The sequence below is a fragment of the Rattus norvegicus genome, chromosome 19, assembly GCF_021556685.1.
Source record: "Rattus norvegicus strain SHRSP/BbbUtx chromosome 19, alternate assembly SHRSP_T2T, whole genome shotgun sequence".
Taxonomy (NCBI): domain Eukaryota; kingdom Metazoa; phylum Chordata; class Mammalia; order Rodentia; family Muridae; genus Rattus; species Rattus norvegicus.
Window position 1 is genome coordinate 25,830,060 of NC_141552.1, and position 27,025 is coordinate 25,857,084.

Here is a 27,025-nt window from a genome sequence, read left to right on the forward strand (position 1 = left end):
GCTGTTGGGTGCAGGTGGTGTCTGGACCACAGGGAACCTGCCGCTTCAGTTTTTATGTATTCTTAATTATAGAATTCAAATAGTTTTATTGGAAATATTTATGTAATTTGTCTAAAAATGTTCTATCTCTACAAAAATCTATACATTTTGATTGAGAAAACCAAATGAGTAATTTAATTTAGTCTGGTAATAGTTTTGCCTTCTGAGAATTTGGTCACTTAGCAAAGTACTATCTTTATCCAAAGTTCAGCAATTCTGGGACTAGAGGAAACTGTCTTTTTGGTTTGTTTTTTTTTTTTTTTCTTGTGATTTACTCTCTAGCTAGAATAATTAGAAGCTTTCTGCTTCCCAAGCTCCTGGGTACTCTCAAAGTGCATTAAACATTTCCTTTGGAAATAACTGTGTGTAACTCTTCCTTCTACATCTATCTTGGCAGATTTTAGAAACAGCAATGTTGGGTTTCATAATAAACCACAAGTATTCCTTTTGGCTGCCCAAATACAAAAGAATGCCAAATGGATGTGTCCTGGTAAAACTATGAGGGCATGAGAAATATCCTCACTTTGAGAATTAAAGCTTGGCAAACTATAAAGATGTGCACACATTTTTCTTTCAGAGTAGCTCATTGGAGGGACCTTCCTGTTAGGTCCCCAGAATACTTATTTGTAAGAACACAGCTATCTACTTGTTTGTAAGTGCAAGTGTATCCATTGCTTCGATCATTCTGATGTGAAATCTGTCTTATTAAAAATAAACTCTTTATACTGAATTCATCACTAATTCTAATCACTAATATAGGTAGCCGCTGTATATTTTATACTTGAAGAAATACAGGCTCCAGTAAGTAAAATCAACTGCTCAAAGTCGAGTCAAACAGCTGATAGCCTGATAGTCAGTTCTAGGTAGCCTATTGCCTACTTGAACTACTTCCGGCAGGAGTCTTTCCTAATCCAGTAAAGCTACGTCATAGACGTTTCTGTAGCCCAGGCCCAGCTACTGCACTGATTACTCGACGTTTCCTTAGGTCACAATTCACGTGACCCAAAATGAACTCATTTTCTTACTTTCCCAGGTACCTCTGCTCCTGCATTGCATATGCAGTACATCCACTGTGCAGGCACAGCTTAGAAGTGTCTGCATTTTGACATTTTTGTTGCCATACCCAATTGCTTTGAGTTTCACATCTTTCTCTATATTCTCTTCTTCTCTGCCCTTTCCTTTAGATTTTATTTACATCTGCTTTCACGTGAAGAATTACAGTAGGTTTCTCGTTGGTTTCTTTGATTTTGCGCTTATTTTCATTCAGACCTCTGTAATATCTGCCATGTTTTATACTTGACACATTTCCCTATTTCTCATAGTCTTATGCTGCCTTACATTGGATAGGCCATGAACTGTGAACTTACTGACTTGGACATAGGACCTCCAGTCTCTGGTGTCTGTAAAGATTGTCACATGGTACTTCTTTACATACTCTTTAGGAATTAATAAATTCCAAATTTTGATTGTACACTGTTGTTCTGTGGCTTTGACTTCTTTTTTTTTTTTTTTTATTAACTTGAGTATTTCTTATATACATTTCGAGTGTTATTCCCTTTCCCGGTTTCCGGGCAAACATCCCCCTCCCCCCTCCACTTCCTTATGGGTGTTCCCCTCCCAACCCTCCCCCCATTGCCGCCCTCCCCCCATAGACTAGTTCACTGGGGGTTCAGTCTTAGCAGGACCCAGGGCTTCCCCTTCCACTGGCGCTCTTACTAGGATATTCATTGCTACCCATGGGGTCAGAGTCCAGGGTCAGTCCATGTATAGTCTTTAGGTAGTGGCTTAGTCCCTGGAAGCTCTGGTTGCTTGGCATTGTTGTACTTTTCGGGTCTCGAGCCCCTTCAAGCTCTTCCAGTTCTTTCACTGATTCCTTCAATAGGGGACCTATTCTCAGATCAGTGGTTTGCTGCTGGCATTCGCCTCTATATTTGCTGTATTCTGGCTGTGTCTCTCAGGAGCGATCTACATCCGGCTCCTGTCGGTCTGCACTTCTTTGCTTCATCCATCTTGTCTAATTGGGTGGCTGTATATGTATGGGCCACATGTGGGGCAGGCTCTGAATGGGTGTTCCTTCAGTCTCTGTTTTAATCTTTGCCTCTCCCTTCCCTGCCAAGGGTATACTTTTTCCTCATTTAAAGAAGGAGTGAAGCATTCACATTTTGATCATCCGTCTTGAGTTTCGTTTGTTCTAGGGATCTAGGGTAATTCAAGCATTTGGGCTAATAGCCACTTATCAATGAGTGCATACCATGTATGTCTTTCTGTGATTGGGTTAGCTCACTCAGGATGATATTTTCCAGTTCCAACCATTTGCCTACGAATTTCATAAACTCGTTGTTTTTGATAGCTGAGTAATATTCCATTGTGTAGATGTACCACATTTTCTGTATCCATTCCTCTGTTGAAGGGCGTCTGGGTTCTTTCCATTTTCTGGCTATTATAAATAAGGCTGCGATGAACATAGTGGAGCACGTGTCTCTTTTATATGTTGAGGCATCTTTTGGGTATATGCCCAAGAGAGGTATAGCTGGATCCTCAGGCAGTTCAATGTCCAATTTTCTGAGGAACCTCCAGACTGATTTCCAGAATGGTTTTACCAGTCTGCAATCCCACCAACAATGGAGGAGTGTTCCTCTTTCTCCACATCCTCGCCAGCATCTGCTGTCGCCTGAGTTTTTGATCTTAGCCATTCGCACTGGTGTGAGGTGAAATCTCAGGGTTGTTTTGATTTGCATTTCCCTTATGACTAAAGATGTTGAACATTTCTTTAGGTGTTTCTCAGCCATTCGGCATTCCTCAGCTGTGAATTCTTTGTTTAGCTCTGAACCCCATTTTTTAATAGGGTTATTTGTTTCCCTGCGGTCTAACTTCTTGAATTCTTTGTATATTTTGGATATAAGACCTCTATCTGTTGTAGGATTGGTAAAGATCTTTTCCCAATCTGTTGGTTGCCGTTTTGTCCTAACCACAGTGTCCTTTGCCTTACAGAAGCTTTGCAGTTTTATGAGATCCCATTTGTCGATTCTTGATCTTAGAGCATAAGCCGTTGGTGTTTTGTTCAGGAAATTTTTTCCAGTGCCCATGTGTTCCAGATGCTTCCCTAGTTTTTCTTCTATTAGTTTGAGTGTGTCTGGTTTGATGTGGAGGTCCTTGATCCACTTAGACTTAAGCTTTGTACAGGGTGATAAGCATGGATCGATCTGCATTCTTCTACATGTTGACCTCCAGTTGAACCAGCACCATTTGCTGAAAATGCTATCTTTTTTCCATTGGATGGTTTTGGCTCCTTTGTCAAAAATCAAGTGACCATAGGTGTGTGGGTTCATTTCTGGGTCTTCAATTCTATTCCATTGGTCTATCTGTCTGTCTCTGTACCAATACCATGCAGTTTTTATCACTATTGCTCTGTAATACTGCTTGAGTTCAGGGATAGTGATTCCCCCTGAAGTCCTTTTATTGTTGAGGATAGCTTTAGCTATCCTGGGTTTTTTGTTATTCCAGATGAATTTGCAAATTGTTCTGTCTAACTCTTTGAAGAATTGGATTGGTATTTTGATGGGGATTGCATTGAATCTGTAGATTGCTTTTGGTAAAATGGCCATTTTTACTATATTAATCCTGCCAATCCATGAGCATGGGAGATCTTTCCATCTTCTGAGGTCTTCTTCAATTTCTTTCCTCAGTGTCTTGAAGTTCTTATTGTACAGATCTTTTACTTGCTTGGTTAAAGTCACACCGAGGTACTTTATATTATTTGGGTCTATTATGAAGGGTGTCGTTTCCCTAATTTCTCTCTCGGCTTGTTTCTCTTTTGGATAGAGGAAGGCAACTGATTTATTTGAGTTAATTTTATACCCAGCCACTTTGCTGAAGTTGTTTATCAGCTTTAGTAGTTCTCTGGCGGAACTTTTGGGATCACTTAAATATACTATCATGTCATCTGCAAATAGTGATATTTTGACCTCTTCTTTTCCGATCTGTATCCCTTTGATCTCCTTTTGTTGTCTGATTGCTCTGGCTAGAACTTCAAGAACTATATTGAATAAGTAGGGAGAGAGTGGGCAGCCTTGTCTAGTCCCTGATTTTAGTGGGATTGCTTCAAGTTTCTCTCCATTTAGTTTAATGTTAGCAACTGGTTTGCTGTATATGGCTTTTACTATGTTTAGGTATGGGCCTTGAATTCCTATTCTTTCCAGGACTTTTATCATGAAGGAGTGTTGAATTTTGTCAAATGCTTTCTCAGCATCTAATGAAATGATCATGTGGTTCTGTTCTTTCAGTTTGTTTATATAATGGATCACGTTGATGGTTTTCCGTATATTAAACCATCCCTGCATGCCTGGGATGAAGCCTACTTGATCATGGTGGATGATTGTTTTGATGTGCTCTTGAATTCGGTTTGCCAGAATTTTATTGAGTATTTTTGCGTCGATATTCATAAGGGAAATTGGTCTGAAGTTCTCTATCTTTGTTGTGTCTTTGTGTGGTTTAGGTATAAGAGTAATTGTGGCTTCGTAGAAGGAATTCGGTAGGGCTCCATCTGTTTCAATTTTGTGGAATAGTTTGGATAATATTGGTATGAGGTCTTCTATGAAGGTTTGATAGAATTCTGCACTAAACCCGTCGGGACCTGGGCTCTTTTTGGTTGGGAGACCTTTAATGACTGCTTCTATTTCCTTAGGAGTTATGGGGTTGTTTAACTGGTTTATCTGTTCCTGATTTAACTTCGATACCTGGTATCTGTCTAGGAAATTGTCCATTTCCTGAAGATTTTCAAGTTTTGTTGAATATAGGTTTTTATAGTAAGATCTGATGATTTTTTGAATTTCCTCTGAATCTGTAGTTATGTCTCCCTTTTCATTTCTGACTTTGTTAATTTGGACACACTCTCTGTGTCCTCTCGTTAGTCTGGCTAAGGGTTTATCTATCTTGTTGATTTTCTCAAAGAACCAACTTTTAGTTCTGTTGATTCTTTCTATGGTCCTTTTTGTTTCTACTTGGTTGATTTCAGCTCTGAGTTTGATTATTTCCTGCCTTCTACTCCTCCTGGGTGTATTTGCTTCTTTTTGTTCTAGAGCTTTTAGGTGTGCTGTCAAGCTGCTGACATATGCTCTTTCTTGTTTCTTTCTGCAGGCACTCAGCGCTATGAGTTTTCCTCTTAGCACAGCTTTCATTGTGTCCCATAAGTTTGGGTATGTTGTATCTTCATTTTCATTAAATTCTAAAAAGTTTTTAATTTCTTTCTTTATTTCTTCCTTGACCAGGTTATCATTGAGTAGAGCATTGTTCAATTTCCACGTATATGTGGGCATTCTTCCCTTATTGTTATTGAAGACCAGTTTTAGGCCGTGGTGGTCCGATAGCACGCATGGGATTATTTCTATCTTTCTGTACCTGTTGAGGCCCGTTTTTTGACCAATTATATGGTCAATTTTGGAGAAAGTACCATGAGGAGCTGAGAAGAAGGTATATCCTTTTGCTTTAGGATAGAATGTTCTATAAATATCCGTTAAGTCCATTTGGCTCATGACTTCTCTTAGTCTGTCTACATCACTGTTTAATTTCTGTTTCCATTTTCTGTCCATTGATGAGAGTGGGGTGTTGAAATCTCCCACTATTATTGTGTGAGGTGCAATGTGTGTTTTGAGCTTTAGTAAGGTTTCTTTTACGTATGTAGGTGCCCTTGTATTTGGGGCATAGATATTTAGGATTGAGAGTTCATCTTGGTGGATTTTTCCTTTGATGAATATGAAGTGTCCTTCCTTATCTTTTTTGATGACTTTTAGTTGGAAATTGATTTTATTTGATATTAGAATGGCTACTCCAGCTTGCTTCTTCTGACCATTTGCTTGGAAAGTTGTTTTCCAGCCTTTCACTCTGAGGTAGTGTCTGTCTTTGTCTCTGAGGTGTGTTTCCTGTAGGCATCAGAATGCAGGGTCCTCGTTGCGTGACCAGTTTGTTAATCTATGTCTTTTTATTGGGGAGTTGAGGCCATTGATATTGAGAGATATTAAGGAATAGTGATTATTGCTTCCCGTTATATTCATATTTGGATGTGAGGTTATGTTTGTGTGCTTTCATTCTCTTTGTTTTGTTGCCAAGACGATTAGTTTCTTGCTTCTTCTAGGGTATAGCTTGCCTCCTTATGTTGGGCTTTACCATTTATTATCCTTTGTAGTGCTGGGTTTGTAGAAAGATATTGTGTAAATTTGGTTTTGTCATGGAATATCTTGGTTTCTCCATCAATGTTAATTGAGAGTTTTGCTGGATACAGTAACCTGGGCTGGCATTTGTGTTCTCTTAGGGTCTGTATGACATCAGTCCAGGATCTTCTGGCCTTCATAGTTTCTGGCGAGAAGTCTGGTGTGATTCTGATAGGTCTCCCTTTATATGTTACTTGACCTTTTTCCCTTACCGCTTTTAATATTCTTTCTTTATTTTGTGCGTTTGGTGTTTTGACAATTATGTGACGGGAGGTGTTTCTTTTCTGGTCCAATCTATTTGGAGTTCTGTAGGCTTCTTGTATGTCTATGGGTATCTCTTTTTTTAGGTTAGGGAAGTTTTCTTCTATGATTTTGTTGAAGATATTTACTGGTCCTTTGAGCTGGGAGTCTTCACTCTCTTCTATACCTATTATCCTTAGGTTTGATCTTCTCATTGAGTCCTGGATTTCCTGTATGTTTTGGACCAGTAGCTTTTTCCGCTTTACATTATCTTTGACAGTTGAGTCAATGATTTCTATGGAATCTTCTGCTCCTGAGATTCTCTCTTCCATCTCTTGTATTCTGTTGGTGAAGTTTGTATCTACAGCTCCTTGTCTCTTCTTTTGGTTTTCTATATCCAGGGTTGTTTCCATGTGTTCTTTCTTGATTGCTTCTATTTCCATTTTTAATTCCTTCAACTGTTTGATTGTGTTTTCCTGGAATTCTTTCAGGGATTTTTGCGATTCCTCTCTGTACGCTTTTACTTGTTTATTAATGTTTTTCTGTGCTTCCCTAAGTGTGTTCATGTCTTTCTTGAAGTCCTCCAGCATCATGATCAAATATGATTTTGAAACTAGATCTTGCTTTTCTGGTGTGTTTGGATATTCCATGTTTGTTTTGGTGGGAGAATTGGGCTCCGATGATGGCATGTAGTCTTGGTTTCTGTTGCTTGGGTTCCTGCGCTTGCCTCTCGCCATCAGATTATCTCTAGTGTTACTTTGTTCTGCTATTTCTGACAGTGGCTAGACTGTCCTATATGCCTGTGTGTCAGGAGTGCTTCAGACCTGTTTTCCTGTTTTCTTTCAGTCAGTTATGGGGACAGAGTGTTCTGCTTTCGGGCGTGTAGTTTTTCCTCTCTACAGGTCTTCAGCTGTTCCTGTGGGCCTATGTCTTGAGTTCACTAGGCAGCTTTCTTGCAGCAGAAAATTTGGTCTTACCTGTGGTCCCGAGGCTCAGGTTCGCTCGTGGGGTGCTGCCCAGGGGCTCTCTGCAGCGGCAGCAACCAGGAAGACCTGTGCCGCCCCTTCCGGGAGCTTCAGTGCACCAGGGTTCCAGATGGTCTTTGGCTTTTTCCTCTGGCGTCCGAGATGTGTGTGCAGGGAGCAGTCTCTTCTGGTTTCCCAGGCTTGTCTGCCTCTCTGAAGGTTTAGCTCTCCCTCCCACGGGATTTGGGTGCAGAGAACTGTTTATCCGGTCTGTTTCCTTCAGGGTCCGGCGGTGTCTCTGGCAGGGGTCCTGCCGTTCCTGGGCCGGCTTTGACTTCTTTTAATATTAGCCAAGAAAACTTTATTCCTCCTCCTCCTCCTCCTCCTCCTCCTCCTCCTCCTCCTCCTCCTCCTCCTCCTCCTCCTCCTCCTCCTCCTCTTCTTCTTCTTCTTCTTCCTTCTTCTTCTTCTTCTTCTTCTTCTTCTTCTTCTTCTTCTTCTTCTTCTTCTTCTTCTTCTTCTTCTTCTTCTTCTTTTCTTCTTCTTTCTTCTTCTTCTTTCTTCTTCTTTCTTCTTCTTCTTCTAACTTCAAGTCGTCCAGGCAACTAACCCTCCCCATCCCTGGTCCATAGTGCAGAGCGGACCCTTTCATTTTTCTATCTAGTTATCTACATCGTGATCATCTATACCTTGTGGTATAGAGTGCCACTGGGCATGCAAAGCTTAATATTGTCAAATTGACAGGACGTACATTTTCCACAGAAGCAAATTTCTGGTAATGAGGTGAGAAAAGCCACCCTGTATGTAGGTTTTACCATTTCATGGGCTGCTGAGTCCTAGACTGAATAAAAAGGAGAAACCCAGCTGAGCACTAGCATTCATCTCTCCCTGCTCATGACTATAGACAGATTGTGATCAGCCTCCTCCTGGAAATGAAGTTTAAAAATACTACTACTACTACTACCACTACTACCACTACTACTACTACTACTACCACTACTATGACTACTACCACTACTACTAATACTACTACTACTACCACCACCACTACCACCACCACCACTACCACCACCACCACTACCACCACCACTACTACTACTACTACCACCACCACCACCACTACTACTACCACCACCACCACCACTACTACTACTACCACTACTACTACTACCACCACCACCACCACTATTACTACTACCACTACTACTACTACCACCACCACCACCACTACTACTATGACTACTACTACCACTACTACCACCACCACCACCACCACTACTACCACCACCACCACCACTACTACCACCACCACCACCACTATTACTACTACTACCACCACCACCACCACTACTAGTACTACTACTACCACCACCACCACCACTATTACTACTACCACCACCACTACCACCACCACTACTACTACTATGACTACTACTACCACCACTACCACTACCACTACCACTACCACTACCACTACTACTACTACCACTACTATTACTACCACCACTACTACTATGACTACTACTACTACCACCACCACCACCACTACTACTACTACCACCACCATCACCACCACCACTACTACTATGACTACTACTACTACCACTACTACCACTACCACTACTACTACTACTAACAACAACAACAACAGCAAGGCCTTCATTCCACAGTTTGCTTTTGTCAGTTATTTGATCACAGCCAAAAAACAACTAATTAATACAGGAAGTACAATTTTTTTGATTTAATTGAGAGCTTCTAGATTGATTTTTGTATTCATATCAGCACATACTCCCTTGACATATAATATACAGTCTTTAGCATTTCAACCATGACTTATTATCTGCTATTTTTCTTGCTCATTATCTATGTATTTAAATTCTTTATTTGGGGATTACAACCCCTGTCTTGTTTGCTACTATTTTAAAATATAGAAAACAGTGTTTAACCTATGGTCTTTCTCTTTACTCAAAAGGTAGCTATGAAATAAATAAGTTGATTCAATGAAACATTATTTATAAGTTTGGCATGCTTCCTAATGAGGCAGAGCTTCAACGTTCTTTGTGTGTTTTTTTTTTTTTTTGAGTATTTCTTATATACATTTCAAGTGTTATTCCCTTTCCCGGTTTCCGGGCAAACATCCCCCTCCCCCCTCCACTTCCTTATGGGTGTTCCCCTCCCAACCCTCCCCCCATTGCCGCCATCCCCCCACCACTCTAGTTCACTGGGGGTTCAGTCTTAGCAGGACCCAGGGCTTCCCCTTCCACTGGTGCTCTTACTAGGATATTCATTGCTACCTATGGGATCAGAGTCCAGGGTCAGTCCATGTATAGTCTTTAGGTAGTGGCTTAGTCCCTGGAAGCTCTGGTTGCTTGGCATTGTTGTACATATGGGGTCTTGAGCCCCTTCAAGCTCTTCCAGTTCTTTCTCTGATTCCTTCAACGGGGGACCTATTCTCAGTTCAGTGGTTTGCTGCTGGCATTCGCCTCTGTATTTGCTGTATTCTGGCTGTGTTTCTCAGGAGCGATCTACATCCGGCTCCTGTCGGTCTGCACTTCTTTGCTTCATCCATCTTGTCTAATTGGGTGGCTGTATATGTATGGGCCACATGTGGGGCAGGCTCTGAATGGGTGTTCCTTCTGTCTCTGTTTTAATCTTTGCCTCTCCCTTCCCTGCCAAGGGTATTCTTTTTCCTCATTTAAAGAAGGAGTGAAGCATTCACATTTTGATCATCGGTCTTGAGTTTCGTTTGTTCGAGGGATCTAGGGTAATTCAAGCATTTGGGCTAATAGCCACTTATCAATGAGTGCATACCATGTATGTCTTTCTGTGATTGGGTTAGCTCACTCAGGATGATATTTTCCAGTTCCAACCATTTGCCTACGAATTTCAAAAACTCGTTGTTTTTGATAGCTGAGTAATATTCCATTGTGTAGATGTACCACATTTTCTGTATCCATTCCTCTGTTGAAGGGCATCTGGGTTCTTTCCATTTTCTGGCTATTATAAATAAGGCTGCGATGAACATAGTGGAGCACGTGTCTCTTTTATATGTTGAGGCATCTTTTGGGTATATGCCCAAGAGAGGTATAGCTGGATCCTCAGGCAGTTCAATGTCCAATTTTCTGAGGAACCTCCAGACTGATTTCCAGAATGGTTTTACCAGTCTGCAATCCCACCAACAATGGAGGAGTGTTCCTCTTTCTCCACATCCTCGCCAGCATCTGCTGTCACCTGAGTTTTTGATCTTAGCCATTCTCACTGGTGTGAGGTGAAATCTCAGGGTTGTTTTGATTTGCATTTCCCTTATGACTAAAGATGTTGAACATTTCTTTAGGTGTTTCTCAGCCATTCGGCATTCCTCAGCTGTGAATTCTTTGTTTAGCTCTGAACCCCATTTTTTAATAGGGTTATTTGTTTCCCTGCGGTCTAACTTCTTGAGTTCTTTGTATATTTTGGATATAAGGCCTCTATCTGTTGTAGGATTGGTAAAGATCTTTTCCCAATCTGTTGGTTGCCGTTTTGTCCTAACCACAGTGTCCTTTGCCTTACAGAAGCTTTGCAGTTTTATGAGATCCCATTTGTCGATTCTTGATCTTAGAGCATAAGCCATTGGTGTTTTGTTCAGGAAATTTTTTCCAGTGCCCATGTGTTCCAGATGCTTCCCTAGTTTTTCTTCTATTAGTTTGAGTGTGTCTGGTTTGATGTGGAGGTCCTTGATCCACTTGGACTTAAGCTTTGTACAGGGTGATAAGCATGGATCGATCTGCATTCTTCTACATGTTGCCCTCCAGTTGAACCAGCACCATTTGCTGAAAATGCTATCTTTTTTCCATTGGATGGTTTTGGCTCCTTTGTCAAAAATCAAGTGACCATAGGTGTGTGGGTTCATTTCTGGGTCTTCAATTCTATTCCATTGGTCTACCTGTCTGTCTCTGTACCAATACCATGCAGTTTTTATCACTATTGCTCTGTAATACTGCTTGAGTTCAGGGATAGTGATTCCCCCTGAAGTCCTTTTATTGTTGAGGATAGCTTTAGCTATTCTGGGTTTTTTGTTATTCCAGATGAATTTGCAAATTGTTCTGTCTAACTCTTTGAAGAATTGGATTGGTATTTTGATGGGGATTGCATTGAATCTGTAGATTGCTTTTGGTAAAATGGCCATTTTTACTATATTAATCCTGCCAATCCATGAGCATGGGAGATCTTTCCATCTTCTGAGGTCTTCTTCAATTTCTTTCCTCAGTGTCTTGAAGTTCTTATTGTACAGATCTTTTACTTGCTTGGTTAAAGTCACACCGAGGTACTTTATATTATTTGGGTCTATTATGAAGGGTGTCGTTTCCCTAATTTCTCTCTCGGCTTGTTTCTCTTTTGTATAGAGGAAGGCAACTGATTTATTTGAGTTAATTTTATACCCAGCCACGTTGCTGAAGTTGTTTATCAGCTTTAGTAGTTCACTGGTGGAACTTTTGGGATCACTTAAATATACTATCATGTCATCTGCAAATAGTGATATTTTGACCTCTTCTTTTCCGATCTGTATCCCCTTGATCTCCTTTTGTTGTCTGATTGCTCTGGCTAGAACTTCAAGAACTATATTGAATAAGTAGGGAGAGAGTGGGCAGCCTTGTCTAGTCCCTGATTTTAGTGGGATTGCTTCAAGTTTCTCTCCATTTAGTTTAATGTTAGCAACTGGTTTGCTGTATATGGCTTTTACTATGTTTCGGTATGGGCCTTGAATTCCTATTCTTTCCAGGACTTTTATCATGAAGGGGTGTTGAATTTTGTCAAATGCTTTCTCAGCATCTAATGAAATGATCATGTGGTTCTGTTCTTTCAGTTTGTTTATATGATGGATCACGTTGATGGTTTTCCGTATATTAAACCATCCCTGCATGCCTGGGATGAAGCCTACTTGATCATGGAGGATGATTGTTTTGATGTGCTCTTGAATTCGGTTTGCCAGAATTTTATTGAGTATTTTTGCGTCGATATTCATAAGGGAAATTGGTCTGAAGTTCTCTTTCTTTGTTGTGTCTTTGTGTGGTTTAGGTATAAGAGTAATTGTGGCTTCGTAGAAGGAATTCGGTAGGGCTCCATCTGTTTCAATTTTGTGGAATAGTTTGGATAATATTGGTATGAGGTCTTCTATGAAGTTTTGATAGAATTCTGCACTAAACCCGTCTGGACCTGGGCTCTTTTTGGTTGGGAGACCTTTAATGACTGCTTCTATTTCCTTAGGAGTTATGGGGTTGTTTAACTGGTTTATCTGTTCCTGATTTAACTTCGATACCTGGTATCTGTCTAGGAAATTGTCCATTTCCTGAAGATTTTCAAGTTTTGTTGAATATAGGCTTTTATAGTAAGATCTGATGATTTTTTGAATTTCCTCTGAATCTGTAGTTATGTCTCCCTTTTCATTTCTGATTTTGTTAATTTGGACGCACTTTCTGTGTCCTCTCGTTAGTCTGGCTAAGGGTTTCTCTATCTTGTTGATTTTCTCAAAGAACCAACTTTTGGTTCTGTTGATTCTTTCTATGGTCCTTTTTGTTTCTACTTGGTTGATTTCAGCTCTGAGTTTGATTATTTCCTGCCTTCTACTCCTCCTGGGTGTATTTGCGTCTTTTTGTTCTAGAGCTTTTAGGTGTGCTGTCAATCTGCTGACATATGCTCTTTCCTGTTTCTTTCTGCAGGCACTCAGCGCTATGAGTTTTCCTCTTAGCACAGCTTTCATTGTGTCCCATAAGTTTGGGTATGTTGTATCTTCATTTTCATTAAATTCTAAAAAGTTTTTAATTTCTTTCTTTATTTCTTCCTTGACCAGGTTATCATTGAGTAGAGCATTGTTCAATTTCCACGTATATGTGGGCATTCTTCCCTTATTGTTATTGAAGACCAGTTTTAGGCCGTGGTGGTCCGATAGCACGCATGGGATTATTTCTATCTTTCTGTACCTGTTGAGGCCCGTTTTTTGACCAATTATATGGTCAATTTTGGAGAAAGTACCATGAGGAGCTGAGAAGAAGGTATATCCTTTTGCTTTAGGATAGAATGTTCTATAAATATCCGTTAAGTCCATTTGGCTCATGACTTCTCTTAGTCTGTCGACATCACTGTTTAATTTCTGTTTCCATGATCTGTCCATTGATGAGAGTGGGGTGTTGAAATCTCCCACTATTATTGTGTGAGGTGCAATGTGTGTTTTGAGCTTTAGTAAGGTTTCTTTTACGTATGTAGGTGCCCTTGTATTTGGGGCATAGATATTTAGGATTGAGAGTTCATCTTGGTGGATTTTTCCTTTGATGAATATGAAGTGTCCTTCCTTATCTTTTTTGATGACTTTTAGTTGGAAATTGATTTTATTTGATATTAGAATGGCTACTCCAGCTTGCTTCTTCTGACCATTTGCTTGGAAAGTTGTTTTCCAGCCTTTCACTCTGAGGTAGTGTCTGTCTTTGTCTCTGAGGTGTGTTTCCTGTAGGCATCAGAATGCAGGGTCCTCGTTGCGTGTCCAGTTTGTTAATCTATGTCTTTTTATTGGGGAGTTGAGGCCATTGATATTGAGAGATATTAAGGAATAGTGATTATTGCTTCCCGTTATATTCATATTTGGATGTGATGTTATGTTTGTGTGCTTTCATTCTCTTTGTTTTGTTGCCAAGACGATTAGTTTCTTGCTTCTTCTAGGGTATAGCTTGCCTCCTTATGTTGGGCTTTACTATTTATTATCCTTTGTAGTTCTGGATTTGTGGAAAGATATTGTGTAAATTTGGTTTTGTCATGGAATATCTTGGTTTCTCCATCAATGTTAATTGAGAGTTTTGCTGGATACAGTAACCTGGGCTGGCATTTGTGTTCTCTTAGGGTCTGTATGACATCAGTCCAGGATCTTCTGGCCTTCATAGTTTCTGGCGAGAAGTCTGGTGTGATTCTGATAGGTCTCCCTTTATATGTTACTTGACCTTTTTCCCTTACCGCTTTTAATATTCTTTCTTTATTTTGTGCGTTTGGTGTTTTGACAATTATGTGACGGGAGGTGTTTCTTTTCTGGTCCAATCTATTTGGAGTTCTGTAGGCTTCTTGTATGTCTATGGGTATCTCTTTTTTTAGGTTAGGGAAGTTTTCTTCTATGATTTTGTTGAAGATATTTACTGGTCCTTTGAGCTGGGAGTCTTCACTCTCTTCTATACCTATTATCCTTGGGTTTGATCTTCTCATTGAGTCCTGGATTTCCTGTATGTTTTGGACCAGTAGCTTTTTCTCCTTTACATTATCTTTGACAGTTGAGTCGATGATTTCTATGGAATCTTCTGCTCCCGAGATTCTCTCTTCCATCTCTTGTATTCTGTTGGTGAAGCTTGTATCTACAGCTCCTTGTCTCTTCTTTTGGTTTTCTATATCCATGGTTGTTTCCATGTGTTCTTTCTTGATTGCTTCTATTTCCATTTTTAATTCCTTCAACTGTTTGATTGTGTTTTCCTGGAATTCTTTGAGGGATTTTTGTGTCTCCTCTCTATGGGCTTCTACTTGTTTATTTATGTTTTCCTGGAATTCTTTCAGGGATTTTTGCGATTCTTTCAGGCATTTTTGCGATTCCTCTCTGTAGGCTTCTACTTGTTCTCTAAGGGAGTTCTTCACGTCTTTCTTGAAGTCCTCCAGCATCATGATCAAAAATGATTTTGGAACTAGATCTTGCTTTTCTGGTGTGTTTGGATATTCCATGTTTGTTTTGATGGGAGAATTGGGCTCCGATGGTGCCATGTAGTCTTGGTTTCTGTTGCTTGGGTTCCTGCGCTTGCCTCTCGCCATCAGATTATCTCTAGTGTTACTTTGTTCTGCTATTTCTGACAGTGGCTAGACTGTCCTATAAGTCTCTGTGTCAGGAGTGCTGTAGACCTGTTTTCCTCTCTTTCAGTCAGTTATGGGGACAGAGTGTTCTGCTTTCCGGCGTGTGGTTTTTCCTCTCTACAGGTCTTCAGCTGTTCCTGTGGGCCTGTGTCTTGAGTTCACTAGGCAGCTTTCTTGCAGCAGAAAAGTTGGTCTTACCTGTGGTCCCAAGGATCAAGTTCGCTCCTGGGGTGCTACCCACGGGCTCTCTGCAGCGGCAGCAACCAGGAATACCTGTGCCGCCGTTTCTGGGAGCTTCAGTGCACCAGGGTTCCAGATGGTCTTTGGCTTTTTCCTCTGGCGTCCGAGATGTGTGTGCAGAAAGCAGTCTCTTCTGGTTTCCCAGGCTTGTCTGCCTCTCTGAAGGTTCAGCTCTCCCTCCCACGGGATTTGGGTGCAGAGAACTGTTTATCCTGTCTGTTTCCTTCTGGTTCTGGTGATGTCTCAGGCACAGGGTTCCTGCCGCTCCTGGGCCCTCCCCCACGGGAGCCCAGAAGCCTTATACAGTTTCCTCTTGGGCCAGGGATGTGGGCAGGGGTGGGCAGTGTTGGTGGTCTCTTCTGCTCTGCAGCCTCAGGAGTGCCCACCTGACCAGGCGGTTGGGTCTCTCTCTCACAGGGTCTGGGGGCAGAGAGCTGCTACGGGCCGGGATCCGCGGGTGTGGGACTTCCGGTAAACACAGAACGTGCCCGGTTCTACAGGAATTCTGCTTCCGTGTGTCCCAAGCTCACCAGGCAGCTTTCTTGCAGCAGAAAAGTTGGTCTTACCTGTGGTCCCGGGGCTCAAGTTCGCTCGTGGGGTGCTGCCCACGGGCTCTCTGCAGCGGCAGCAACCAGCCTTTGTGTGGTTTTTGAATCTTACGTAATTTAATTGTATTATTTCCTGCTGTCAGAGTGAATAGTAGTCATTCATAACCTCGAGCAAAATTGAATCTAGAAAGTTTAGCAACATCGTAACTAAGAGGAAGCTTAATGGAGAGACTGGTATGGAGACCATTGACTTTCTCTGAGGCAGTAGAGTGTGAGAGGAAAACAGTGGGGAGTACTTTAGGGGATAGAGCCAATAGCAGGAAGATTGTAGACTTTTATTTGGTTATAAATTTTGTTATGATCTTTGATATTGATTTTCTGTGCTTATTCTATCACTGGCATGGCATTTAGTGAACCCGATGGTTGCTTTGTTGATTTGACTAAAGTTGTTTCCCTCCTGACAAAATGCTAGAGGGACAGGCTTATAGCACAATAAATGATGTTTCCAAGACCATGCTTACATGAAAGGTTGCTACTGGGGAATCTTGAGATAAGTTCTGCTCCAGGGGCTGCACAGCAAATCATAGAATAATTGCCAGCACTGTGACTATCCCTCTACTGGGAGACTTCCAACTCATCGCTGTAGACACTGTTTACTACAGTGATGGTTTGGTTTTTCACTCTTGCTTTTGACATCCTCTCAGTTTGTGCATATTTGAAAATAATGAAGCAGTGTTCAATTATCTTACCAGTCATTAATAAGATCATGGAGATTTTGACCAGCATAATTTCTAAAGAATTCAAATAGTTCTTTTCTTTAAAAAAAATCTGTTTGTTAGTATTTGATTACAGTATAATAATCCTAAAAACAGAAACAAGGCAAAAACAATATTTCTCAATGTAAAATCTTACTTAATATCAATAGTTTTTATAACTTAGATAATTTTAATTCTTATATGAGATTAGTCAGAATTTTAGGATTAGGTTAAGAAACTATTTAAAATCTTTGAAATTCCAAGTTTTAAAGTTACTATAGCAATGGATAACACATGGGTCAAAGGTCTTTAATATTTTGAAACTCGTAAAATCCTTTGAAAATTTGATAAAGTATTAATTGTATCTCATTGTATGTGTCAAAATCTATAGCAACAGCAAAGTCTGCTTAACCTACTCAGGGATTCCGTGCTAATTTCATGTAAAATAGGTTTGCTTTATAAATGTTTCGTTCCTAGTCACCTGTGGAACATTTACTTAACAATATAACCTATTTTATTCAATACTTTTAATGTGAAAGAGAATCACAGCAGCCTAACAGTGTTCCTAGTTACCGGATACTGAGTTCAATTTCCTGCTACATGATTTCATATAGCATGCATCCCAGTTAAAAGTACAAATGACTTTTAAAAATCTTAGGTACTCTATGAAACTTAATTATGAATACTTAATTAACAAGGCCAGTCACTTAACCCACATTGCTATGTCTGTGTAGGGGTTGGTCAATGCTGATATACTGCAATGTAGAGAGTTCTGTTTTGTCAGACGGTTGTAAAGTCAATAGAGGCAAAAGGAAAGACAGTACCAATGTCCTTGGGTGACACGGAACACTTTTGGGACACGTGGAGTCTTGTTAGGGCAGTGGAATTGGAGGAAGCCAAAGATAAGAGGCTTTCTAAGGGGGCTCTTAGATTAGTGACTGGGCTATTCTGAATGATGTGTTAGGGGCAGAGAGTGACAAAAGAGAGGAAGATGGTTTACTGTGCTCTTTTAGTAGCCTGGTGCATGGTGAGGATGGCTTGAGGCATGGAGAAACGTCAATGGATAGGACTTGGGGTTGACTGGCTGAAGACAATGGTGAGGGAGTAGTCAATAGAGTACCATCATTCTGCTCTGGGTGGATGTGTGAGCAGCTCAGACGTTTTGAGATTTTTCAGGTAAAAGAGTAGGGAGGCAAAAAAAAATGAAGTAGAATACAGATTTCAACACTGAGTTTGAAATGCCTGTTAGAAATCTTTGAGGTAACTAGATATCCATTGGGAGTGTGGATCTAGCGCTCGGAAGGGAACCTGGCCTGTAGGAGAGGATGAAATATTCTTTGATCTTAAATTCCTTTCAAAGTACCTCTCCACAAAAGTTACTTATTTTGCTAATTCTTCTTCCCTTGTCTCTAATAAAGTGTTTCCCCCACTTAGCATGGTTCCCTTGCTTCAGTCAAGTCACTGTTCCTAGCTTCTTTATCAAACAGCTGCCCTGTTGTCCCTTATCTGAAAAACTCTCACTCTGGAAGCTGTCCCCATGCCACCTAATGTACATAACTGTTTCAAAATAGTCAGCTTTGAAATCATATACACATAAGCAGCAAAACTACTCTGCTGGCTATATGTGTATATAACGATATTAAAGAAGACACTATCAGTTTGAGAGGAAGTGAGGAGGCATGGAATGGGTTGGAATGAAGGCACCTGACAGTGGGGAGAACTTATATAATTATATGCTAATTAAAATATATATTTAAAAAACTTTCACTTTGAAAAAGAACGTGGTCTTCAGAATACTCTATGAATTTATCAGAAACAAAGCCAAAACCTTTGCCACAGTTATTCCTAGAAATGTTGCAGTCTGCTGACCTAGCCTAACCTCTTTCTTTGAGTTTAGATGATCAAGGATGTTCTAATTTTCTTATATCTCTTGCTGCTGTTTTCATATTTATGGTATAGATCTATTTGCCTTTGACTTGGATCCATCTCAAACTTTCTTTTACAGGATTCTTTCTGTACTGTATATACCTTCTTAGAACAATGATGTCTATTACCATGACTCCAATTACCACCAATTGTAAAATTTATGGGAGTGAGCAGGACACAGAAACAGCACTGTTGGCTGAGAGACTACTTTAGAATGTTTAGGGCAAAAGAAATTCCCCTGATCCTACTGTGCGATTATACACTTCTATTTAGTTATTCAAAAAACATGCATTAGTTTCTAAATAAGTCATATGAAAGTTCTGGGTCTTGTAAGTCCATTTAATGGACATCTAAGATTCCTATTCTTAAAGAATTATATTCTACCAGGATAATAACTTAATAAAAAATTATGAAGTAGATACCAAATCAAGGAAAGGGACAGCGTCTTCCTCATCTTGGCATGGCTAAGAGTGTCAGTAACGTTTTATTGGCTGAAAAAATTGATATCAGAATCACAACTGGTGTTTCCTGCCTTTGTCGCTTGCATATTTACATGTATGCTTATGTATATAAACATAAGGTGGATATTTAGAATGTTTTATTTTATTTCACTTCATTATTTTAAATTTTATTTCATGGATTTAGTCATTTAAGTATGTGTTCCTCCTTACTTTATGAGGTTTCGGAATAAAGACTCTCTTGGATATTGCCATATGTCAGTGTTTACACAGGGTTAGATCAGCAGACCAGCTAGATATTTCCTCACAGGGGCTAGCACATCACTTTCCAAGAGCTGAATAAAAGCAACACAAAAGCGTTCACTGAGAGAGAGACAGGGTTAAGAAAACATACCAGCCTTCGAAGTTCTCTGAAAAAGTCCTGAGCTGCCCAGAGCATGATAAACAAGCAAACAGAGCCTGTACTTGCTGGCTGCAAAAGGATACATGGGTAGTAAACAGGGAAGGGGCTGCTCTTGCTAATAGAGAAACCACATCCCTCTCAGTGTCATCATGCCAGTGACCAGTGACATGATAGAATCAAACAAAAGACAGACTGAAGCATCCAGGGAGCTAGCATAGACTTGTCCATTATGTTAATATGAATTGGAATATTTTAATCAATAATTTATGTTAACTTTTGTATCATAGCGTTAGAGAATTTAATTAGCATTTTCTCATATATTCTGTATTAGTTACTTTTTTCAGTATTGCCGAATACGTGACAAAAAGCGATGTAAAGCGGAACGGTCTACTTTGGCTCGCAGTTCACAAGGCTACAGTCTGTTACAGCAGGAAAGGTGTCCTAGTTTGTTTTTATTCGATTTGATATAATACCAGGATCAAAGGCAACTTGCGTTGCTTATATCGTTTTGTTTGCATAGCATGGTCTCGGTCTATCAGGAAGGAAGGCAGGGAAGGGATTTGTCAGGAACTGAAGCAGAAGCCCTGGAGTAATGCATACAGCCTTTGCCTCGATGGCTTGTTCAGCTTGTTTGGTCATAAGACTCAGGATTACTTGACCAGAGGTGGTTGTACTCCTAGTAGGCTGGGCTGTCCTGCATAAATAGTTAATTAAGAAAATGTCCCAGGTACAGTTCTGGGTTAATATTTTTGAGATGGGTGGTTGGCCCCATCCCTCAACCAGGGGCTGTGCCTAACCTCTGGATGTAGACTCTACATGCTCTCTCTTCCCTTTGTTGGGTCTTGGCTAATGTCATCCTCACTGGGTCCTGGAAGCCTCTCGCTTTCCTGGCATCTGGGACTTTCTAGCGGTTATGCCCAGTTCCCCATTCCCCAATACTATAAACCTCCATTCAATTTCCGGACCCTCTGTACATCTCTCCTATCTCCTCCCATACCTGATCCTGCCTCCCTTTTCTCTCTCTGTCCTCTTTCCCTCCCAGATCCCTCCCTCCCTCTACTGCCCATGATTATTTTGTTCCCCTTTCTAAGGAGGACTGAAGCATCTACTCCTTGGTCTTCTTTTTTTTCTTGAGCTTTCTATGGTCTGTGAGTTATATTGTAGGCATTCTGAGCTTTTCCCCTAATGTTCATTTATTGGTGAGTGCACACCATGTGTGATCTTTTGTGACTGGGTTCCCTCACTCAGGATGATATTTTCAAGTTGCATCCATTTGCCTGCAAGTTTCATGAAGTCATTGTTTTTAATGGCTAAGTAGTTTCCAGCTTTTTGCTATTATAAATAAGGCTGCTTTGAACATAGTAGAGCATGCGTCCTTGTTATATGTTGGAGTATCTTTTGGGTGTATGCCCAGGAGAGGTATAACTGTGTACCTAGGTAGTGCTATGTCTCATTTTCTGAGGAACTGCCAGATTGGTGTCCAGAGTGGTTGTACCAGTTTGCAATCCCACTAGCAGAAATATTAATGTAGAATTGCTCCTTTCTAAAGGAAATGCAGGGACAAAGAGTAGAGCAGAGAATGAAGGAAAGGGCATCCAGAGACTGCCCCACCTAGGGATCCATTCCATCCACTGACACCAAACCCAGACACTATTGCTGATGCTAAGAGGTACATGCTGACAGGAGCCTGATATAGCTGTCCCCTGAGAGGCTCTGCCAGAGCATGACCAATACAGAGGCAGATGCTCACAGCCAGCCATCAGACTGAGCACTGGGACCCCAATGAAGGAATTAGGAGGACAGAAGGAGCTAGAGGGGATTGAAACCCCATAGGAAGAACAACAATATCAACCAACTAGACCTTCCAGAGCTCCCAGGGACTAAACCACCAACCAAAGAGTACACATAGAGGGACCCATGATTCCAGCTGCATATGTAGCAGAGGAGTGCCTTATCTTGTATTAATGGGAGTGGGGGCCTTTGATCCGATGGCTCGATGGAGGCTCGATGCCCCAGTGTAGGGGAATGCTTGATTGGTAATGCTGAAGCAGGTGGGTGAGTCAGGAAGCACCCTCGTAGAAGCACAGGGGAGGGGCATTGGTTAGGGGGTTTTCAGGAGGGGAAACAGGGAAGGGGGATAATATTTCAAATGTAAAATAATCAATTTTTTTTAAAAAGAAAATGTCCCAGTGCTCTACGGCCAATGTAATGGTTGCATTTTCTCAATTGGGGTTTCCTCTTAAATGAATCTAGCTTGTGTCAAAATAACAAAGAAACTGTCCAGTCTGGTGATGGGAGTGGCTGTTTGTGCTCCGAGGGCAATACACAGCGGGGTGCATATTTCTGTGCAGATTTTTAAGACTGGCTTTTACCTAAGTTGTTTACTCTGGTTATAAATAACAGAAATATATGATATAATATATATATATAATATATATATAATGGTATGTTTTTACTCTTCCTAGGCTTTGTATCATGGGCCGAATTTGAAAGCAGTTATAAAAATGTATCGGAGCTTAATCCACCGTGTTAGACACCGTCTTGGTCTTTGGAGAACAAGACAGATTATATACTTTGGAGAGCTAGAAGAATGGATGGACAGAAAAAAATGTAAGTATTGCAGTCCCTTCTGGCTTGCTGCTAGGTTTAGAACCCATTTTTACTTATTGAAAAGACCTCTATCTACTCCTAGCAATGGAAGGGAGATTGTGTTTTTTATATTTCCATTTGCATCATAAAGTGGCTCGCTGAGTACTTAGATGAATTCATTAGAATTTTTTTTTTGTTATAAACAACAGACTCCTCATTTGGCTACACAAAGTGTAGCAGGAAATTTAAAGGGAAGGGGTTGGAAACACAGATGAAGAAATCAGATTCCACAGAGGGGATAAGCAATAAGTTGCTCCAGAGACCTATGGATCAGAAAATAAAAAGAATCTACTGTTTCCTGAAGAAGAGAAACAGACAACATTGTTATAGAGACTGTCTGTCTGTCCATCCATCCATCCATCCATCCATCCATGCAACCACCCACTCACCCACTCACCCACTCACCCACCTACTCACCTACCTACCCACCAATCCACCTACCTGCCTACCCATTTACCTACCTACCTACCTACCTACCTACCTACCTACCTACCTACCTACCTATTTTCTACCTATTCATATATTGCAATAGGGCTCTCATCTGCCCAGGCTGACTTTGAACTCTTGATGTAGCTAAGAATGACAATGAACTCAAGCTCCTTCCCCCTCTGCCTCCCAAGTGCTGGGACTACAGGTTGGTATCATCATGTCTTTCTTAATGCTGTGTTGGAGAGCCCAGAGTTTCCTGCACGCTAGGCAAATACTTTACCAAGTGACGTATTCATACTGAGACACATTTATTTTTAAATCGGATTTCCAAGAGATTTTAAATGAATGGCTTAGCTTGAGCCACAAGTCAGAAACTTGAAGTGACTGTGGAAGGATTGGAGGCCTTGAGAGTTACAATGGATGACTCTTTGCCCATTGTGGGAGGGGTTCGCCACTCCTGAAATGAATATTAAATTGTAATATTGGTAAATGTTAAAGCATACTGGGCAGAATAAACCATGTATTACTTCAAATTGTTAGGGTTCTGCTCATAAATATAAGGACACACTTTTTTTATCATTGTCTTTCTATTTATAGTTCATCAGTTGAGTGTTATTTAGGTACTGTGTATTACTAGACCAATCTTCTTAAGAATTAAAATGAATGACGCAAGTAAGTTATACTTAATTGGAATAATTTTATGATTTTATGAGATCAATGTGCTACCTTTTGGTAGTTTCAGCTAGTTGTAGTATGTTCATTCTTTATTTGGGACTTCATATTCATGAATGCATCATGAAGATGGGGCTTATGTCTTTCAATGAGCATTACTATTTAATACGTGGCTAGTATATTAGAATAGCAAAAACTATTTTCAAAAGGCTATTTGCATTCAGTTTGTATGCAAAAATGTATTTTTTAAAATAAGTCATACTTGTTCCATTTCTGTCGTTAGACATTAAAGAAAGAAGAAGAAGCCAAATAAAGAAAGAGACCCAGAGAGACAATTCAGAGGTCCATGATACATACATAGATCTTGAGAACCCAGTTCAGGGGATCTAGTCCCACAGCCTGATTTTCAGAAAGTTAGATAAGGCATTTGTAGAATTCTCAAGGCATCTCTCAAACAGATAATACAGCAAAGAGTCAGACAGAGGGAAAGCTATGAATGAGAAAGAAAGAAATCATGGAGAAGACAGAGGCAGAGGCAGTGAGAAATGTTTTCATTTTGGAAACTGCTGGGACTTAGTTTGCAAACTTGAGGGAAGGAGAGGAATATGGGTCCCACCCACGTGTACTCAGAGGTTTAAGACTGTTGGTCATGAGTGCTCCACGCACTAGTATAAAATCAGAGGATACCTCAGTAGTCTTCTATGAATAGTCGTTTCATATTCTGCTAAGCTTTGTAATACAGAGTTTCTAATATTTATCAAAATGTGTGATAGGACTTTTGGTTATTGTAGCAACTAACTTGTGCCCCCCCCCATTTTATTTGATTGTATTTTGAAGGGCTGATTATCTGTTACACTTCAAGACTTATGTTTTACTGGACTCAGACTTCGAAGTAGAAGTACTCTGAGGGCAGCCTACGCCTCTTGACAATCCGTTCCTGGCATTTTTCCTTTGGCTCCCTTCATTCTCTTGGCCAAAATTTAGCATATTGTGCAACACTATAGTGTTTTCTTTAGTACGGTACTTCTTCAGAGAACTATGTCAGTGCTTCTGTTGGGGGGCGCATGGAGGAAGAAGACACTTCATCTTGGCTGTTTTGGTCCCGGGCTTCTTACCTTCTTTGTTTAAGGGCTTTCTGACAACATCCTGGGGGACATTATCTTCTTTAGAGAGGTTGGAAAGCTTTTAAGTTCTGTTGGTTCTTTGGGGTCTTACAACTGAGGCACAGTAGTATCTGTCAGTTCAGGAATATCCTCTCTGTGTCTCTGTGTCTCTGTGTCTCTGTGTCTGTCTCTCTGTCTGTCTCTGTCTGTCTCTGTCTCTCTCTGTCTCTCTGTCTCTCTCTCTCTCTCTCACACACACACACACACACACACACTAACCAAGCTGAGAACATTCAAGTTGGCATCCACAAGAGCTACAATGCATCCACATTGTTAAACTTCCTCTCTCCAGCATGCTTGGTCTTCAAGAAGAATGAATGAATGACTCTTATTCAATGGCAGATGTGCTCTGATGCGGGTCAAGACATATTGCTTTATGGGAAACTCTTGTGTGTTGTTCCCAACCACTCATTTACACCACATGACTCTTCTATTCTTTATTCAGATTACTGATAGTACTTCTTTGGCCATTTCTGGAGGTACCATGAAAACGTCTGTTTTAGTACTCAGCCACAGAATTCCCAGTCACATGCATTTTTATTTTTGACATGGTCCCATTTCTTTAAAACCCGGTATGATTGTCACACTCCAAAATTCTGTCACTATGCTTTTTAAAATTAGTTCTAACGTAACTTGTTTGTTTTAGTTTTAACCCTATCTCCATGATTTCTTACTCTTAACTTGTAATTACAGATTTAAAATTTTCATTATTATTATTTTATTTTTTTAGTTTGGAAACTCACACAGATGGACACACACATACCCCATGTATATCTGTTTTTTTCAGACTGGATTCTGATGGTATCTAGCTGATAAGGTTATTGAGTAAAAGTCTTAAAAGTCTGTGGGTAACTTACATGTGTCTCTTGGCTTGATTCCTAGTCAAGTTCAGAAGGCACTAGAAGATTACAGAGAACCACAGTGCAGTTTATGAATACCTATCGGTGTGGTTAGGCTGGCATGAGACAAAGACAGAATAGAGGCATTTGATTAGACAGACGGTGCTCTGTCCATAGAATCTGCATGGCTAAAGAATTATGAATAGCTTTCACTTACGTTAGACCTAGAGCTTACATAATTTGCAAGGTATTTATGTCATTTTTTCATAGAATTCTCTTCTTTTCCTATGCAATTATTGCTAATTTTTTTATATTTGGAAAATACCTGTGTACCTTTAAAAATATTTCAATAATTTCTAACTGTACTAATAGTCACAATTTCAGTTTTGTTTTTACTAAAACTGGCTAACTAGCTTAGTTCATTAATTCTGCTAGTGAGCTGCAGAAGGCTTGTATTGTACCCTAGGCAGGGCACAGTCACAGAAGTAAGATATTAAAGATATGAAAGGATTCTAAAGATGAGCGAAGGAGAAATTAACAAAAGTTCATGAATCTTCATAGAAATTCTTTGTGTCTTAATTTTAGTCTTTTAGAGAAACAAACCCTGAGACATGGATTTAAGTACGGCTAACGTATTGGGAAGTAAATCCCATAAAGTACTCTTAAATGGCATAGAAAAATGCAGTAGGGACAGGATGAAAGTTAAAAAAACAAACAAACAAACAAAACAAAACACTGTCATGGGAACTCTTGAAGGCAAGTTTCTCAAAAACTAGATTTTCATGTATCAGTTGCCCCCAATCTCTTGCACTTCAGCAGGGGTTGAGGGCCACTCTGCAGGGGTCTGAGACTTTTGGGTTATTGGCCAGAAGGCAACAGATTGATGCCCGGTGCTAGGAGAAGCTTTGAGGCAATGAAATGCAGATGCTGGCACTTCTGAATCAGAAAGCCCGGACACAGAAGGAAAGCCTCAAGTTCCATGCTAAATCCGATGAGAAGAGGCTCCAAATGCAGCAGCTTTAGTTCATAGATTTGAGGAGAGAGAAAAGCACATAACTATATCAAATATTAATTTGTATGTGTTTCCAATGGCTTTGAAGATCTGGCGTAGCCATTCATATTCCAGTAGGAATTTGTTGAATTTTTTTTCCCCTTTTGCTGTGAGATCACTGAACAAAATGTGAACATTGTTCCCAACTCTATTTTTGAATCAGAAAGTCTAATGGAAATCCCAGGGATTAGAGTGTGGACTGGGAGTAGTGAAGAAGTGAGAGGTTTACAGGAGACATGGTAACTTCTGACAGGAGTCATCGTGAATCAGAAACCTGGGGTTCTTGTCATTGGTACTGACAATGTGGACGAAAGGGAACAGACAATATGGAGATTCAAAAGATAAACGAATAAAATAAAAATTCAAAATCGGCCGATGTGGCATTACAGACCTATCATGGTTAAAGCAAGGAGTTTGTAAGTTCCAGGCTAGCCTAGGCAACTTAGTGATCCCCTGGTGCAGAATAAGGTTAAAAAGAGTTGTGGTGGTGATAGATACAGCAGTGGTGGAGTTCTTGCCTTGTATGCATGGTGCTCTCGGTTCAGGCGCCAGTCACAAAATAATTGGTTTTGAAAAAAGGAAGAAGGAAAA

General features: G+C 40.3%; 1 protein-coding gene across 6 annotated transcripts in view; it reads left to right on the plus strand.

The window, feature by feature from the left end:
* Positions 1-27,025, plus strand: part of Iqcml1 (IQ motif containing M like 1) — a gene marked incomplete in the record, with an annotated part of 220,276 nt that overhangs the window by 126,151 nt on the left and 67,100 nt on the right. For all 6 annotated transcript variants that reach the window (NR_197271.1, NM_001432086.1, NM_001432087.1 and 3 more), the window contains 1 exon segment: positions 22,097-22,241. Coding sequence is in view for 5 of the 6 variants with exons in the window: in NM_001432086.1 (NP_001419015.1) it covers positions 22,097-22,241 (145 nt within the window).